Raw genomic sequence first — 19,581 nt, forward strand, 5'->3', positions numbered from 1 at the left:
ACACCTAAATTTGATCCTCCAAAATGCATCACCTCACATTTGTCCGGATTAAACTCCATCTGCTTTTTCTGTGCTCAAGTCTCCAATCTATCTATCCTACTGTCTCCTCTTGACAATCCCCGGCACTATCAGCAACTCCACCAATCTTCATGTCATCTGCAAACTTACTAATCAGACCCCCTACATTTTCCTCCAGATCATTCATATATACTACAAACAACAGCGGTCCCATCACTGATCCCTCTGGAACACCACTTACTACAGATCTCTATTCTAAAAAACATCCTTCCACCGCTACTCCCTGTCTTCTATAACCAAGCCAGTTCTGTATCCATCTAGCCAGCCCACCCCGAATCCCATGTGATTTTAGTTTTTGTACCAGTCTACCATGTGGGACCTTGTCACATGCCTTACTAAAGTCCATATAAACTACATCCACAGCTCTTCTCTCATCAGTTATCTTTGTCACTTCTTCAAAAAATTCAATCAAGTTGGTGAGACATGCCCTTCCTCGTACAAAACCATGCTGCCTATCACTAACTAGTCCATTTTCTTCCAAATGTGCATATATCCTGTCCCTCAGTATCTTCTCCAAAAGCTTCCCCACCCCTGACGTCAGGCTCACTGGAGCACCCGGAGGAAACCCACACAGACACGGAGAATGTGCAAACTCTACACAGGCAGTCATCCGAGGCCGGAATCGAACCCTGGTCCCTGGTGCTGTGAGGAAGCAGTGCTTTCAGTAAGAAAAGGAAGAATAAATAGAACCTACAGAGATATCCTCAATGCTGATGGAGGAAGAGGAGAGGAGAGGATGGAAAAGTGAGAGAGAGAGAGGCGGGGGGGGGGGGGGGGGAGGAAAGAGAGAGAGGCAGAGGAGGGATTAAGAGAGCAAAAATGGGGAGAGAGGGGGAGGGGGTAGTGAGGAAGAGAGAGAAAGAAAAAGGAACTTGAACAGTATCTATATCTGGATAGATTTGTTTCCTAACCCCCCCAGAAGTGTTTTTCTGTTGTGTTCACCCAGGTGTAGGCCAACGTGAATCTTGATAAGTAGTCGCATTTGAATAATAATGAAGCGTTGAGTTCATGGCGACATTTATTTGTTTATGTAAATAAATAGGCATGTGATAACTTCCAATTAAAACTCCTGGGTGTGACTTATTGTGGGTGTAATTTGATCTTCCCTCCCTGTGTGATTACAGTGTGAAAGATAGAAACTTGCTGATTATTGGTGTGTTGGGAGTGGAAGACTGGGGAAGCTCTGTGCGATGGGGAAAGAATGACTCTCATTACAAACTGGAACGATGAACTTGTATAAGACATTGACAAGGTCACGGTTAGAGCACTGTGAGCAGCTTTGGACATAGTCAAACCCATAGAAGGCATCCATTCCCCAAGGTGGGAGATATTAGAATTACTTACTTCACACAAAGGGAGGCTAAGAGATGTGTAACAGAACAGCGTTCCACGGAATGGCGAGGTTCCATGGAAGGTTCCCAGGTGTGTGTGTGCATGTGCAGGTTGCAGGGGTGGGTGTGCGGGTGTTTAAAGTTTATTAGCATCACAAGTCGGTTTACATTAACACTGCAATGAAGTTACTGTGAAAATCCCGTAGTCGCCACACTCCGGCATCTGTTCGGGTTACACTGAGGGAGAATTTAGCACGGCCAATGCACCTAACCAGCAAGTCTTTCAGACTGTGGGTGGAAACCGGAGCACCCGGAGGAAACCCACGCAGACACAGGGAGAACATGCAGACTCCACACAGACAATGACCCAAGCTGGGAATTGAACCTGGGTCCCTGGCGCTGTGAGGCAGCAGCACTAACCACTGTGCCACCGTGGTGTGTGTATAAGGGTGCGTGTAGTGGTGTGTGGGGGTGTATTAACTGTGCTCTCTAATTCTTCTAGTTTCTTTCACAAGGGGAAACCTCTTTTCAGTATTATTCTGCCCAGTCCCCTCAGAGTCCTTTAAGTTTCAATCAGATCATCTCACTCCATTGGACACTAACCCAGCCTGTCCACCCTCTACTCGTTTGATAACCCCCTTCGTCCCAGCTATTAGTCAAGTGACCTTTCTCTGAACTGCTTCTAACTCTTTTATTTACATCCTCCTTTGAATGAGGAGACAAAAGCTGTACACCGTACTCCAGATGTGGTCTCACCGATGCCCTGTACAACCGCTGCTCTCCCACTTGTAATGCATTCTGCTTGTGAGCAACAAGCCAAGTACAATGGTTGGGTTTCTGAACTACTGTCTGGCTCTATTCCAGAAGGTTCTCATACACAACCGCCCACCTCCTTATGACTAACAAACAGAAGATTACAGAAATGGAAAAATGACACAATTTATGTGGATGCCTCCCCGCCCCCACCAATGATTTATCCCCTGGGTTGCTCACGGCAATGTCCCAGAGATTAACCTTCGACTTCTAAAGACTCCAGGGGAATCTGGAGGGTCGGTAGCCTTCAATAACAAAGTTGTTATCAGTCCAGCTAGCTCAGCAAGGTGTGGCTCTGGGAGAAGAATATTCGAAAGGGAAATTTCCATTTATATGACACCTTTCATCAAATCATGATTTCCCAAAGAGCTTTATCATCAATCAAGTGCTTTTGCAACGTGGGAAGAGTGGCAGTCAATTTGTGCACGGCAAGATCCCACAACTGGCCATGCAATAATGACCAGTATTAATCACTACTAAGGAACTGGCACACTATGTGACTGAACCTGCGTCATACTCCAAATTCTCCTTTGTGCTCAGCCAGTCTTTGAATTGCTGGACACCAGGATTATCCAACCCATAGTTTTACTGATAGGGGAGGAAATTCTTTCCCCCCCCCACCGCCCCGGAGCCCCTAACCCACTTGAAATGGTTGGCCAAAAGGCAGAGCTGTCTGGCTTTCTCTCTCTCTCCCACTGTAGGGAAACTTTCAGTAACTACTGCAAGATAACGGATCACCTCTGACTGGGTCTGTTCTTTGTGTGGAACAGTCGACGTTCGCAGCTGTAGCTGTGAATGCGACAGGGCTGGACCCCATCCTGAATGAAACACATATCCAGATCTCCACCCGATCAGCGATTGAATGTTTGGTTGTGATGTGGCTTCACTTCCTCAACTGGGTTGCAATGCCAGTCCAGTCTAAGATGTGTAATATACAAGCACTCTACTCGGTAAGCAAATCCCAGGCAGAGGAGATGCTTCAAGGACACCCTCAAAGCCTCCTTGAAAAACTGCAATCGACACCTGGGAATCCCTGGCCAATGTCCGCCCGAACTGGAGGAAAAGCATCCGGGAAGGAGTTGAACACCTCGAGTTTCATTGCCTAGAGCAAGCTGAAGCCAAGCATCAACAGTGGAGGGAGCGCCTACCACTTCTCCACCCACTGTCTGCCCCACCTGCGTCAGAGACCATAGGTCGGGCATTGGACTCCTCAGTCACCTCAAAACTCGTTGTTAGTGTGGAAGCGAGTCAGCCTCGAGTCTGAGGGATTGTCTAGGGAGGAGAAGAGAATGAATCACAGAATCCACAGAATCCTATGGTTGAGAAGAAGGCCATTTGGTCCATCGAGTCTGTACTAACCACAATCCCACCTAGGCCCTATCCCCATAACCCCATGCATTTACACTAGCTAGTCCCCTTGACACTACGGGGCTATTTAGCATGGCCAATCCACCTAAACAGCACATCTTTGGACTGTGGGAGGAAACCAGAGCACTCGCAGGAAACCCAAGCAGGCATGGGGAGAACGTGCAAATTCCACACAGACAGTGGCCCAAGCCGGGAATCGAACCCAGGTCTCTGGCGCTGTGAGGCAGCAGTGTTAACCACTGTGCCGCTCATAATGCTCTGAACCAGGAGAAAAAGTCATCGGCACCTTCCCCATCACTTTAAACAACTGCTCCCTCTATCAGCAGCTGCGCCGGCTGCATTGTGTACCATCAAAACATGCGGCAACTCACCAAGACCTCCTCGGAAGCAACTCCCAAGCCAATGACTTCCACCGCCTTGGAGAACAAGGGCAGCAGCCGCATGGGGATGTCACCACCTTCAAGTTCCTCTTGAAGTTACGCACAGTCCTGGCTCAGGACCTGCACCAAGAACCCTCATTGCTGTTGGATTAAAATCCTGGAAACCCCTATCCAACAGCACCACCGCTGCAGCAGTCATTCAGGGAGAGGCCACAACTGCCTTTTCCAGGACGATTAGGGATGGACAATAAATGTGTCCTTGTCAGTAACTCCCATATCCCTCTGATGAATTTGTAGAAAACATGCCATTTATGCTTCAGCATGCTGTTAGTAAGATAACCATGATGAGGTGGTCCCTTGCTGGTTAGGATATTCACCAACTATAGTCAGAAAGTGACCGGTGAAGAGTCTATGAGAACTAAAGAACAAGCAGCTTGTTCATTTAAAAGCACATTAACCTGCTACGCAATCAGTCACATTTTAATGGTTGCAGGTCTATTGCTTCAGTCAGTTAAAATGTAGACAGTCTGAAGGAGGTGTTAATGGTACATTAGTTCTATTGCTAAGATTTACAGGTGACAGTGTTGTTTAATGAAGTACCTAGAGCAGTTATTAAGAGAGATTGCTGAGGCACAAGGTTTGTAGTAATGTTAGGTTTATAATGCTGCATTATGTGAATAAGCCTATTATCAAGAAAAGTATTAGTGTCTATTTCATACTCCACCGACTGACTAAGGATTTTTTTCTTATTTATGGGACATGGCGTTGCTGGTTGGGCCAGCATTTATTGCCCAGCACTAATTGCCCTTGAACTGAGTGGCTTGCTTGGCAATTTCAGAGGGCATTTCAAGAGTCAACCACATTGCTGTCATGTGTAGGCCAGACTAGGTAAGGACGGCAGATTTCCTCCCCTAAAGGACTTTAGTGAACCAGGTGGGTTTTTACGGCAATCGACAATGATTTCATGGTTATCAGTAAACTTCTGGAATTAAATTTTTTATTGAATTCAAATTTCACGAACTGGATTTAAATCCGGGCTCCCGGCACATTACCCTGGATCTATGGATTGCTACTCCAGTGACAATATCACTACACCACTGTCTCCCCTAAGATTGATGTGGAGATGCCGGCGTTGGACTGGGATAAACACAGTAAGAAGTCTCAACGCCAGGTTAAAGTCCAACAGGTTTATTTGGTAGCAAAAGCCACTAGCTTTCGGAGCGCTGCCCCTTAGTCAGGTGACTCTCAAGTGGAGAGACGAGAGAAACAGGAATTATTCTCCATAGAGTTAAAGAGAAATTTGATAGCGGTGTTCAAAATTGAGAGTTTTTTTCCAATGGAGTAGTCATGAGGTCATTATGGCATAGAAAGAGGCCATTCAGCCCATCAAATTCATGCCAGCTTCCTGTAGAGTGAATCCAGTCAGTGTTATTCCTTCACTCTATCCCCGTAACCCAGAAAATGTATTTCCCTCGAACGCTCATCCACTTTCATTTTGAAATTATTGATGGTCTCTGCTTCCACCGTCCTGATAGGCAGCGAGTCCCAGATATTACCAATTGCTGCGTGGGGGGAAAAAAAAGCATCCTCCCTCACATTCCACCTCCCCCCCCCACATCTCTTATCCAACACCTTACATCTCTACCCCTAAGTCCTTGTAATATCAGCCAATAGGAACAGTTTTTCTTTACCTACCTTTTCTACACCTTTCATAATCTTGAAAACCTCAATCAAATCTCCCCTCAAACTCCTTTGCTCCAATGAGATGAACCCTAACTTCTCCGTCCTAACCATGCAGATACATTCAATCGACCCTGAAACCATTAAGGGGGAAATTGGTTGAACTGACAGGCAGCTGAGTGACCAAAGGGTTGAAGGTAATTAGCGACAGAACCAGAGGGAAGATGAGCAAAATGTTTTTACACAGTAAATCATTACGATCCAGAGGGCATCGTCTGAAAGGAGGAGGAATTGGAAGCAGATTTAATAGTAATTTTCGAAAGGGAATTGGATATAAACTTGCAAAGAACGTTATGGGGCTGAGTGGGAAAAAAAGTGAGACTACTCAGTTAACTCTTTCAAAGAGCTGGCACAGCAACAGTGGGTCAAATGGTCTCCGTCTGTGAAGCAAGTGTGAAGACCCGCAGTGCCGTTGGCACAGGTCAGCTTTCTCTGACTGTGAATCTTTCTGATAGGCGGAACCAACCCGGCGATCGAGAGAGAGCAATCTCGGTGATCCTGCCGGTCGTGGAGACTGGCGAGCAGATCTCATCCGATCTTTACTGTCTATGCGGGCGTATCTACAAGGATATCTTCATCAGCTCCAACTTCATGGACCATGGCAGCCGAGACAAGTCTTGTTACTGGTAAGAAGTGAGCTCATTCTGGACACTCTGCTTGTGATTACTGTAAGTTAATTTGTAGGTTGGGTGAAATACTCTGAGGGTGGCTGAAAATCCTCTGAGGCCGTTCGATACTTTACTCGGAAGGGAATTCTTGTCCCTTTGCATCTGAATTTCTTTCCAGAGCCAAAGACTTGACCTCTGACCCTGTCCTAACTTATCTGTTCCAGAATCGTACTTTTAAATGGCATGTGTTATTGGATTATTGATCCAGGGGCCAGGATTTAGAGACATGGCTTGGGCAGAGAGAGTGGAGAGTAGCAGTGGGAGGGTACTTTTCTAACTGGAGGTCTGTGGCACGTGGTGTTCCACAAGGATCAGTGCTGGGGCCTCTGTTGTTTGTAATATCTATAAATGATTTGGAGGAATATGTAGTGGTCTGATTAGTAAATTTGCAGATGATACAAAAATTGGGGGAATAGCAGATAGTGAGAAGGATTGGAGGAGGATGCAACAGGATATAAATCGGCTGGAGACCTAACAAAGAACAAAGAATAGTACAGCACAGGAAACAGGCCCTTCGGCCCTCCAAGCCTGTGCCGCTCCTTGGTCCAACTAGACCAATCGTTTGTATCCCTCCATTCCCAGGCTGCTCATGTGACTATCCAGGTAAGTCTTAAACGATGTCAACGTATCTGCCTCCACCACCCTACTTGGCAGCGCATTCCAGGCCCCCACCACCCTCTGTGTAAAAAAACATCCCTCTAATATCTGAGTTATACTTCGCCCCTCTCACCTTGAGCCTGTGACCCCTCGTGATCGTCACTTCTGATCTGGAAAAAAGCTTCCCACCGTTCACCCTATCTATCCCCTTCATAATCTTGTACACCTCTATTAGATCTCTCCTCATTCTCCATCTTTCCAGGGAGAACAACCCCAGTTTACCCAATCTCTCCTCATAGCTACGACCCTCCATACCAGGCAACAACCTGGTAAACCTTCTCTCTGCACTCTCTCTAACGCCTCCACGTCCTTCTGGTAGTGCGGCGACCAGAACTGGATGCAGTACTCCAAATGTGGCCTAACCAGCGTTCTATACAGTTGCATCATCAGACTCCAGCTTTTATACTCTATACCCCGTCCTATAATGGCAAGCATACCATATGCCTTCTTCACCACCTTCTCCACCTGTGTTGCCACCTTCAAGGATTTGTGGACTTGCACACCTAGGTCCCTCTGTTTCTATACTCTTGATGGCTCTGCCATTTATTGTATAACTCCTCCCTACATTATTTCTTCCAAAATGCATCACTTCGCATTTATCTGGATTAAATTCCATCTGCCATTTCTCCGCCCAATTTTCCAGCCTATCTATATCCTGCTGTATTGCCCGACAATGCTCATCGCTATCTGCAAGTCCAGCCATCTTCGTGTCATCTGCAAACTTGCTGATAACACCAGTTACATCTTCTTCCAAATCATTTATATATATCACAAATAGCAGAGGTCCCAGTACAGAGCCCTGTGGAACACCACTGGTCACAGACCTCCAGCCGGAAAAAGACCCTTTGACCGCTGCCCTCTGTCTCCTATGGCCAAGCCAGTTCTCCACCCATCTAGCCACTTCTCCTTGTATCCCATGAGCCTTAACCTTCTTAACCAACCTGCCATGTGGGACTTTGTCAAATGCCTTACTGAAATCCATATAGACGACATCCACGGCCCTTCCTCTGTCAAGTTTTTGTCACTTCCTCAAAAAACTCCACCAAATTTGTAAAGCATGACCTCCCTCTTACAAAACTGAATGATGGCAGATGGAATTTAACCTGGGCAAATGTGAGGTGATGCGATTTGGAAGGTTTACTGCAGAAGGAAAGTATACAGTAAATGGTACAGCCCTTCGAAATATTTGCATACAGAGGGATCTAGGCGTGCAGATCTACAGTTCCCTGAAGGTGGCAACTCAGATGGACAAGGGGGTCAAGAAGGCCTATGGCATACTGGCCTTCATCAGTCGGGGCGTTGAGTATAGGAATTGGAAAATCATGATGCAGCTGTATGAGACTTTGCTTAAGCCGCATTTGGAGTATTGTGTACAATTCTGGTTGCCACACTACCGGAAGGATGTTGATGCATTGGAAAGGGTGCAGAAGAGATTTACCAGGATGTTGCCTGGTCTGGAGGATATGGACTATGAAGAAAGGTTGAGCAAGCTTGGATTGTTTTCATTGGAGTGTCGGAGGATGAAGGGGGACCTGATGGAGGTTTACAAGATTATGACAGGCTTGGACAAAGTGGATAATGATTCTTTTTCCAGGGTCGAAGGGTCAATTACTTGGGGGTACAGGTTGAAAGCGAGAGAGGGAAAGTTTAAAAGAGATGTAACGGGCAAGTTTTTCACACAGAGGGTGGTGAATGCCTGGAATGCGCTGCCGGAGGAGGTGGTGGAAGCAGATTCTATAACAAGAGGCTTCTGGATAGATAGATGAATAGGCAGGGCATAGAGGAATGAAGGGTTTGTCGTATGAGGAGCGGTTGAGGAGTCTGGGTCTGTACTCGTTGGAGTTTAGAAGGATAAAGGGGAATCTCATTTGAACTTACAGAATACTGAGAGGCCTAGATAGGGTGGATGTGGAGAGGATGTTTCCACTTGTGGGAGAGACGAGGACTCGAGGGCACAACCTCGGAGTGAAGGGATGCTCCTTTAAAACAGAGATGACGAGGAATTTCTTCAGCCAGAGGGTAGTGAATTTGTGGAACTCATTGCCACAGAGGTCTGTGGAGGCCAGATCGTTGAGTGTCTTTAAGACAGAGATAGATAGGTTGTTGATCAATAAGGGAATCAAGGGTTACGGGGAGAAGACAGGAGAATGGGGATGAGAATCTTATCAGCCATGATTGAATGGCGGAGCAGAATTAGGCCATTCGGCCAGTCAAGCCTGAAGATAAGAATCATATCAGCCATGATTGAATGGCGGGGCAGACTTGATGGGCCAAATGGCCTAATTCTGCTCCTATATTTTATGGTGTTATGATATAGACCATGTAGAGGCAAGAAAAGATTAGATTAGAAGGGCATCTGGTCATCACAGACTTGGTGGGCTGAAGGGCCTGTTCCTGTGCTGTACTGTTCTTTGTTCCATGAGTTCAAATATCACCATGGTGGCAATATTAAAAATGCAGGTCCCTTTAAGAGTAAACCAGCCAAGCTTCAGAGTGGGTTGAGAGCAGCTGATGCTCAGTGAAGACTGTATTTAAGAGTTGGGCTTTTCCCCAGTGGTGGGGTTGCTTCGGGAGAGGGCGAGGATGCAGACATTACAAATAAGTTACCATCTCCCCGATTCAAGGCATTTTCTGCTTTCCTATTAGAGAATGATTTCAAATGTAGCACTGTTGAATAACATTGAGGAATTCTCTCATATTACAATAATAAGGTTTGTGCAATAATATACATGAAGTAATGTGTAGAATCAAAGAATCCTACAGTGCAGGAGGAGACCATTCGACCCATTGAGTCTGCACCGACCACAATCCCACCCAGGCCCTATCCCCGTAACCCCATGCATTTACCCTAGTTAGTCCCCCTGACTGTAAGGGGCACCTAACCTGCACATCTTGGAACTGTGAGAGTAAAATAGAGTATCTGAAGGTAACCCACGCAGACATGGGGAGAACATGGATCGATGCCTGGAAGTGTGATGTGGTGGCCATTACGAAGACTTGGATGTCTCAGGGACAGGACTGGATACTCCAGGTGCCGGGATTCAGATGTTTCAGGAAGGACAGGGAGGGAGGCAAGAGAGGGGGTGGGGTGGCACTGCTGATCAGGGATAGTGTCACAGCTGTAGAGAAGGTGTATGCTGTGGAGGGATTGTCTACAGAGTCTCTGTAGGTGGAAGTTCAGAGTGGGAAGGGGTCGATCACTCTGCTGGGAGTTTTCTATAGGCCACCCAATAGTAACAGGGAGGTGGAGGAGCAGATAGGGAAACAGATCCTGGAGAGTTGCAATAATAGTAGAGTTGTTGTGATGGGAGACTTTAATTTCCCAAACATAGATTAGAATATCCCTAGGGTAAGGGGATTGGATGGGGAGGAGTTCGTTAGGTGTGTTCAGGAGAGTTTCCTGACACAGCATGTGGACAAGCCTACAAGAGGAGAGGCTGTACTTGATCTGATACTGACCAATGAACCTGGACAAGTGTCAGATCTCTCAGTGGGAGAGCATCTTGGGGATAGCAATCATAACTCTATCTCCTTTATGCTTGCATTGGAAAAAGAGAGGATCAGGCAAGCTAGGAAAGCGTTTATATGGAGTAAGGGGAAATATGAAGACATAGGCAGCAAATTAGAGGAGTAAATTGGAAGGAGGTATTCTCGGGGAAATGTACTGAAGAGAGGTGGCAGTTTTTCAAGGAATGTCTGTCTAGAGTTCTACAGGACAACGTTCTGAGCAGACAGGGAGGAGTTGGTCGGTTAAAGGAACCGTGGTGCACGAAAACTGTGCGGGACCGAGTCGAGAAGAAAAGGAAAGCGTACAAAAGGTTCAGAGAGCTTGGCAAAGATAGGGATCTAGATGAGTATACGATTTGTAGGAAGAGACTAAAGAAGGAAATTAGGAGAGCCAGAAGGGGTCACGAGAAGGCCTTGGCAGGTAGGATTAAGGAAAACCCTGAGGCGTTCTATAAATATGTGAAGAGTACAAGGATGAGACGTGAAGGAATAGGGCCTATAAAAGGTGAAGGTGGGAAAATCTGTATGGAACCAGTAGAAATGGCAGAGGTGCTTAATGAGTATTTTGCCTCGGTTTTCACAGAGGAGAAGGACCTGGGTGGATATACTGCGGGCTTGCGGTGGACTGAAAAGATTGAGTATGTGGACTTTAACAAAGAGGTTGTGCTGGAATCTTTGAATGGCATCAAGATAGATAAGTCGCCGGGTCCGGATGGAATGTACCCCAGGTTGCTGTGGGAGACGAGGGTAGAGATTGTAGCACTGTTGAATAACATCTGGCGATGATCTTTGCATCGTCGATGGAGACGGGAGAGGTGCCGTAGGATTGGAGGATTGCGGATGTGGTTCCTATTTTCAAGAAGGGGAATAGGGATAGCCCAGGAAATTACCGACCGGTGAGTCTAACCTCAGTGGTTGATAAGCTGATGGAGAAGATCCTGAGGGACAAGATTTATGAGCATTTAGAGAGGTTTAGTATGCTCAAGAATACTCAGCATGGCTTTGTCAAAGGCAGATCGTGCCTTACGAGCCTGGTGGAGTTCTTCGAAAATGTGACTAAACACATTGACGAAGGGAAAGCGGTAGATGTGGTTTATATGGATTTTAGCAAGGCGTTCAATAAGGTCCCCCATGCAAGGCTTCTAGAAAAAGTGAGAGGGCATGGGATCCAAGGGACTGCTTCCCTGTGGATCCAGAACTGGCTTGCCCAAAGGAGGCAGAGAGTGGGTATAGATGGGTCTTTTTCTAAATGGAGGTCGGTCACCAGTGGTGTGCCCCAGGGATCTGTTCTGGGACCCTTGCTGTTTGTCATTTTCATAAATGACCTGGATGAGGAAGTGGAGGGATGGGTTGGTAAGTTTGCTGACGACACGAAGGTTGGTGGGGTTGTGGATAGTGTGGAGGGATGTCAGAAATTACAGAGGGACATAGATAGGATGCAAGACTGGGCGGAGAAGTGGCAGATGGACTTCAACCCAGATAAATGCGTAGTGGTCCATTTTGGCAGGTCAAATGGGATGAAGGAGTACAATATAAAGGGAAAGACTCTTAGTACTGTAGAGGATCAGAAGGACCTTGGGGTCTGGGTCCATAGGACTCTAAAATTGGCCCCGCAGGTGGATGAGGTGGTTAAGAAGGCGTATGGTGTGCTGGCCTTTATCAATCGAGGAATTGAGTTTAGGAGTCCGGGGATAATGATGCAGCTATACAAGACCCTCGTCAGACCCCACTTGGAGTACTGTGCTCAGTTCTGGTCGCCTCATTACAGGAAGGATGTGGAAAAGATTGAAAGGGTGCAGAGGAGATTTACAAGGATGTTGCCTGGATTGAGTGGCATGCCTTATGAGGATAGGCTGAGAGAGCTCGGTCTTTTCTCCTTGGAGAGACGTAGGATGAGAGGAGACCTAATAGAGGTTGAGAGGCATAGATTGGGTGGACTCTCAGAGGCTTTTTCCCAGGGTGGAAATGGCTGCTACAAGAGGACACAGGTTTAAGGTGCTGGGGGGTAGGTACAGGGGAAATGTTAGGGGGAAGTTTTTCACACAGAGGGTGGTGGGCGAGTGGAATCGGCTGCCGTCAGTGGTGGTGGAGGCAAACTCAATAGGGACTTTTAAGAGACTCCTGGATGAGTACATGGGACTTAATAGGATGGAGGGTTATAAGTAGGTCTAGAAGGTAGGGATATGTTCGGCACAACTTGTGGGGCTGAAGGGCCTGTTTTGTGCTGTAGTTTTTCTATGTTTCTATGAGTTCAAATATCACCATGGTGGCAATGTTAAAAATGCAGGTCCCTTTCAGAGTAAACCAGCCAAGCTTCAGAGTGAGTTGAGAGTAGCTGATGCTCAGTGAAGACTGTATTTAAGAGTTGGGCTTTTCCCCAGTGATGGGGTTGCTTCGGGAGAGGGCGACGATGCGGACATTACAAATAAGTTACCATCTCCCCGATTCAAGGCATTTTCTGCTTTCCTATTAACAGAGAATGATTTGAAATGTAGCACTGTTGAATAACATTGAGGAATTCTCTCGTATAATGTTTTTGCAGTAATATACATGAAGTAATGTGTCGAATCAAAGAATCCTACAGTGCAGGAGGAGACCATTCGACCCATTGAGTCTGCACCGACCACAATCCCTCCCAGGCCCTATCCCCGTAACCCCATGCATTTACCCTAGCCAGTCCCCCTGACTGTAAGGGGCACCTAACCTGCACATCTTGGAACTCTGAGAGTAAACCAGAGCATCCGAAGGAAACCCACGCAGACACGGGGAGAACATGCAAACTACACACAGACACTGACCCAAGTCGGGAATCGAACCTGGGCCCCTGGCGCTGTGAGGCAACAATGCTAACCACTGTGCCACCGTGCTGCCTTGTGTAACAACGAAATGACAGAGGAATGTGGTATGTGAGCCACAGGACTTTGAGAACTTCTTCACCTGTGATCGGGGAGCTATCTAAAATGGCATAATGGCCAAGACAAGGATGTATAGCTTTACAAAATTGTGGACCTTAATCGCCTTGAATCAGGAAAGACTGTAAAGTGTATGAGTCAGGAAAATAATTAATTTGGAAAGAGGAGTTTGGAGATGAACTGAAAGAGAGAGAGCAGAGGAATGCTGGGGAGTAAGCCTCGTACTGGCCTTGTTGATCACTACTCTTAAAGACATCATTGCTTTTAAATCTAATTGACCACGAGGTCCTCGGGTTATTTCCCTTTCTACATGGTGCATTGTAAGAGTTTGACAGAATACCACATCATGGACTGGGCAAAATTAAAACCCAAAGAGATTGCATGGCTATGGGACAGACGCAGAATATCATGAATGGTTGTCTTTTAGACTGGAGGGAATTATACAATGATGTTCCCCAGATATTGATATTAGGACCACTGATCTTATTGATTTGATTTGATTTATTATTGTCATGTATTAGTATACAGTGAAAAATATTGTTTTTTGAGTGCTATACAGACAAAGCATACCGTACACAGAGAAGGAAAGGAGATGATGCAGAATATAGTGTTACAGTCATAGCTCGGGGTGTAGAGAAATATTAACTTAATACAAGGTAGGTCCATTCAGAAGTCTGATGGCAGTAGGGAATAAACTGTTCTTGAGTCGGTTGGTACATGACCTCAGACTTTTGTATCTTTTTCCCGACGGAAGAAGGTGGAAAAGAGTATGTCTGGGGTGTTTGGGGTCCTTAATTATGCTGGCTGTTTTTCTGAGGCAGCGGGAAGTGTAGACAGAGCCAATGGATGGGAGGCTGGTTTGCGTGATGGACTGGGCTTCTATCACGCCACTTTGTAGTTCCTTGCAGTCTTGGGCAGAGCAGGAGCCACATGGAGCTGTGATACAACCAAAAAGAATGCTTTCAATGGTGCATCTGTAAAAGTTGGTGAGAGTTGTAGCGGACATGCCAAATTTCCTTCGTCTTCTGAGAAAGTAGAGGTGTTGGTGGGCTTTCTTAACTGTGGCATTGGCGTGGAGGGATCAGGACAGGTTTTTGGGGTGGGACAGAGAGAGGACTTGTCCCCTTTTCTTCGTGCTCTGACACTTTTCTTTCAGCTCACGTCCCACCCTTGTTGCCCCCTGTGATGCCTTGCCCTTATCTTGTGGCTTATTCTCTTCTTGTCTCCTGGGCCTTTTTCTTCTTATATATTATTACTCCTGTTAGTATTTTCTTGTGTGGGGTGATGAATTCCTCGTGTGGCGGAAGAAAAAGGGGTGGGGGGGAAAGAGGAAAAGTGGGTGATGGTCTGCTTCTGCCATATTTTAGGTGGTTTGGGGGGGGGGGAGGTGGTGTGTGTTAGTGGAGGGTGCTGTTAGGTTCGGGTTTTACGTGTTTCGGGGGGCTGGGGTGGATGTCAAGATAGTGTGTGTGTTGGAGAGTTTTTTGGGGGGTTTCCTGGCTGGGAAGGTCTATTGCTGTTTTTTTCAGGGATGCGGGGGCGGGGGGGTAGTAGGTGGGCGACTGGGGGAAGGCAGAAGGTCAGAGGAGGGGAAATGTCCTGGGGGTTTCCTGATAAGGATGTTGGTGGGTAGGTTGTGGGTTGAAGGGCGGTTTGTCGTCCTCCCATGTCTTGGCACTTTCGCTTCCAGTGTGTGTCTGTTAGAGTGGGTGGGGTGGGGGGGCTCCCGGAGCTGGTGGGATGGGGTGACTTTTTATTTTTTTGTGGGTGTTTTATGTTGTGGTGGGCAAGATGATGTGGTGTGGATTCGGGTACTATGTATCGGATTGGTGTGTGGGCACTAGTTGGTGGAGCAATCCGGATGGTTTATGGGTTTGACATGAGGTCAAGCCTTTTGTTGGCAATACAAAAATTACTTCATTGACAATTTATTTATTTGTTAACTAGTGTCCCAAGTAGGCTTACATTAGCAATGTAATGAAGTTACTGTGGAAGGGTACACCAAGGGGGAATTTAATATGGCCAATTCACCTAACCAGCACATCTTTGGAGTATGGGAGGAAACCGGAGCACCCGGAGGGAACCCACGCAGACACGGGGAGAGAGTGCAGACTCCGCACAGGTAGAGATCCAAGCCGGAAGTCCCTGGCCCTATGAGGCAACAGTGCCAACCACTGTCCACCGTGCTGCCCATAAATGATTTCATATCTTTAGCTTGCATGTCTGTCTTCTCACGATGCTGGCTTTTCTGTTGTCTATCGCGGTTCTCCCTTACTTGTTTGCCTTGTGTCCTCGGGGTTGATCTCGTGTGCCACCTCCTCGTTCCATACCTTCTCCTCCTTGTTGTGTTTCCCTTGTATCCTCCTACTCCTCATCGGCTCCCTCATTGGCATTTGTTTGGGAAAAGTCTGGGATGGGGTTATTTTGGGGATGTTTGATTCACCTTTCGGTCTGTTTGGGGTTTTTTTTGTTGTGAGTTGTCAGGCCTTTGCTGGTGTTTGTGTTCAGGGGGCCTAATAGTTTGTGACCTGTTAATATGTTGTTTTCTCTTGACATGTGACCCGTGTTTGTTATGGTTTCCCAGTTGTGTTATGTTCCTTTATTCCTCCCTGTGGTGTTTGCTTGGGTGTGTTATTGGTTTCTGTTTATTTATCATTCATGTGTTCTGGGTGGTTGCCCTGTTAGGCCCTTATCTGTCCCTGTTCTTGTGTTTGTGTGTTTCTGTGTCCTAGGTTTAGACTATTAGGGAATAAGGTTTTCATTTTATAGATCCACCCCTTCTCTGCTCATTTTCTTTCTGCTCTGCTCCAATTTGTGTCTTGTCCCATGAAAGTTAGGGCTTCAATGCCACGTTGTATGAAATGTCTGCTTATGGCCTTGTTTTCCTTTTCCATCCTGATCGCACTGAGGTGTCTGGAGAGTCTTTCCCTTCGTGTGTTGTCCATTTCTCCTATGTATATTATTTTGCATGCCTTACATTGGATGGCGTACGCTGCATTGCGTTGGTCACATCTGATTTTTGTTTTTAGTGCTACTCTGGCGTTAGTGTGGTGGGTTTTTATTCCCTCTGGTGTTACCAGGTTTTCGCAGGTCTTGCAGTTTTTGCTTCTGCATTTTCCCTCCTTGGGTCGTTTTATCCTCCTTCTGACTAACATGTCCTTCAGATTTTTGTGTCGTTTGTAAGCTGCTACAATGTTGTAGTTCCCTAAGGTTCTGCTGTTCTTTTTTAAGTTTTCAAAGTTGTTTTTGACTATTCTACATATTTCTCTGCCCCGTGGGCTGTGTGAGATGATTCGTGATGTGATGAGTTTCCCTTTTTTCTGTGCTGTTTCTCCTTTCGATATTAGCAAGTTTGATTGGAGGTGTTTCAGGAACCTCTTGGTGTGCCCTCTCCATTTAAGTGCTTGGAAAATGGTTCTTGTTGCCTTTCAAAGTCTGTTTGTTCACTGCACATGCGATAGAAGCGGGATAGTTGTGATTTTACTAAGTCCCTAAATGTCTGTTATGGGTGGTGGCTGTGTATATGTAGGAGTGAATGTGTGTCTGTGGGCTTGAAGAATACTTTAGTGGCCAGTTTGTAGGTGTTTGCATTATCCGGTGGTGATTTAAACACTGTCGTGTCCAGGAAGTCTATTTGGTCCTTGTGTATTGTCATTTTGATTTTAATTGATGGGTGGTGGTTGTTTAGTGTGTTGATGAAGTCCTTCATTTCTGCCTCAGTGTGTCCATACTCCCCAGATATCGTCCATGTATCTGTAGTAAAGTAATGGTGTTTTGGGGCATTTCTTAAATGCAGTGTTCTCCCATTCTGCCATGTAGATGTTTGCATATGCTGGTGCAAATGTCTTACCCATGGCTGTCCCCTTGACCTGTAGGTAGTACCTGTCATTAAATTCAAAATCATTCCCAGGTGCAGTAATCGAATTATTACCTCATCGGATCTGTCTTCCTGGGGAACCTTCAGAAAGCGTTTCTTACTGCTCCAATTCCCCTATCTGTTTCTATATTTGTGTATAGGCTCTCAATGTACATCGTGAATAAGAGGCTGTTTGATTGGATTGTCAGAGAGTTTACTATTTGTACAAAGTGGTAGGTATCTTTGATGTAGCTTGGGTGTTTCCTTGATATTGGATTCAGGAAGTAGTCAATATATTCGGCTATATTGTAAGACTCACTGCCGCAGTCCGATACTATGGGTCTGCCTGCGGGTACTGTTCCGGGTACTGTCCATGTGTCTGGGTGTTTGTGTATTTTTGGGAATATGTAGAAGACCCTGGTTGTGGGTGCTGGCCTGCTCGATATTTCCTTTGTCTATTGTTGATGTATTTGTCTGCTAATAGTTGGTCTAGGATGTCCCCTATGATTTGCCTGGTTTCTCGATAGATAGGCCTGTCTAGTTGTTCATAGTGTTCCCTGTTGTAGAGTTGCCTATGTGCCTCCAGTAGATATTGCTGTCTGGCCATGAAGACAATGTTGCTACCTTTGTCTGCCGGTTTTATTATTATGCCCTTGTTCTCCCTGTGTTCCCTTATGACCTGTCTTTCTATTTTAGTGAGATTTGGTTTATTTTACAATTGTGGGATCCTTGCTGTTTTCACCCTTGTTGCTGCGATAAATTCTAGCGTCTCCATGCTGATTTTGTCCTTGGAGGGTTTCCAAGTGGATTTTGGTGTGAATGGGGGCCTGTCCGAGTCTCCCCCTTCAAAGTAGTCCACTAGTTTTATTTTTCTGTAGAAGTCTTTGAGATCTCCCCCCATTTGGCTGGGTTTCAGGTTTGCTGTGGGTACATCGGAAAGACCCTTCTCTAAGGTCCTTCTTTGTGTTTCTGTCATCTGGAAGATAGTGCTCAGGTTTATGACTGTGTTGCCCTGCTTAGGGGATGTGTTATCCCTGGTTGCATGTTCCTCCGCTTGGGCTCCTGTGCACTTTAGTTTCAAGCCTTCAACCATTTTGAGATCATGTGTTGGGCTGTGGCTTCTGTCCAGTGTATGTTACCCCATTCCACCCTAAAGAGTTTATTGCTGAGTGTCGGTGTGTGGTCCTGTGTATTTATGGATTTATTTATCTCTAGTATGGTTGCTTCTTCCTCTTTAGGGAGGTCCCTGCTGTAATTCAAGGCTGCCAGTAAAATGCGGGCATTGGGGAATTTTACTCAGGCCATTCTTGGGAGTATTTGTAGCTGTTTTGTTGCTGTTGGGCCCTTTTGGCTCCTGTTGTCGATCCTGTTGATATGATGAGTGTGGTTGGGAATGTAGTTTTTCAGGATTGCCTGGGCACGTGTGAATTTTGCCCCTGGGAAGCTGTCTATTTGTGTTGCCCCATTGGGGCAGTGGTCAATCCTACTCAGGTTTGAGTCTCCCATGATTATTATTGGGTTGTATTGGTGTGAGGGTCCAGTCTCTCTCTTTTTGGTGTGTGTTTGGGTGTCTTGTTATTACTGGGTTTTGCGTTCTGAGTGTTCTTGTTTGGTTGTGTGTTTCCTCTACGTGCTGTTCCTGTGGGGTGGGGGGGTGTTTTCCCTCTATCCCTGTATTGTTTGTTCCCCTTTTGTTCTTCTCCTGCTGGGGTGAGCTGGTGTGGTTATCTTCTGTCGTCCCCCCTGGTCCCTTCCCTGGGAGTCCTCTTGGGCGGGTATTGGGCTGCACCCTTCCCCCGGGGTTGTGTTATTCTGTTTTTCTATCTGTTTAGGAACCCCTCTGCCTATTTATAGATTTGGAGTTGTGAGTGTTGTGTTTTGCGTTACACTCCTGTCCCTTCTGGTTTTTGTTCTCCATTGTGTTTGGGGTCTGGTGTTAGTGCTCCTGTTTATGATGTCGCATGTGTCCCTGTTTTCTTTCCTGGGGGTTGGTGTTGCCGTTTTGTTTCTGTCCGGTTGGATTGATTTCCGGTGTGTTGTTGTGTGACTGGGTGGGGGTATCCCAGTTTCCCTGTTTTAGCTCCAGGGTGTTGGATTGCCATCTATCTATTCCTTGCCCCCTTTCCTGTTCCTCCTCTGTCCCGTCATCCGTTTCCCTCATCTCCGCCCTTTCCTTAGTTCTAATTTGTCGGTAATTTTTTAAATCATCATTTTAAATAGTTCATCCCTGGTGAGATTTGGAGCTTCCTTTTATCGTCATGTCTCCTCTCT

The 19,581-nt window shown here is 46.3% G+C and overlaps 1 protein-coding gene across 4 annotated transcripts in view; it reads left to right on the forward strand.

Annotated features, from left to right (window-relative positions):
- LOC144509221 (mitogen-activated protein kinase kinase kinase 5-like) overlaps positions 1–19,581 on the forward strand; it is a 186,962-nt gene that overhangs the window by 52,114 nt on the left and 115,267 nt on the right. For all 4 annotated transcript variants that reach the window (XM_078237733.1, XM_078237734.1, XM_078237735.1 and 1 more), the window contains one exon: positions 6,166–6,336. In XM_078237733.1, coding sequence (XP_078093859.1) covers positions 6,166–6,336 — 171 coding nt within the window. The remainder of the gene's footprint in view (positions 1–6,165; positions 6,337–19,581) is intronic.

The sequence above is a fragment of the Mustelus asterias genome, chromosome 21, assembly GCF_964213995.1.
Source record: "Mustelus asterias chromosome 21, sMusAst1.hap1.1, whole genome shotgun sequence".
Lineage (NCBI taxonomy): Eukaryota > Metazoa > Chordata > Chondrichthyes > Carcharhiniformes > Triakidae > Mustelus > Mustelus asterias.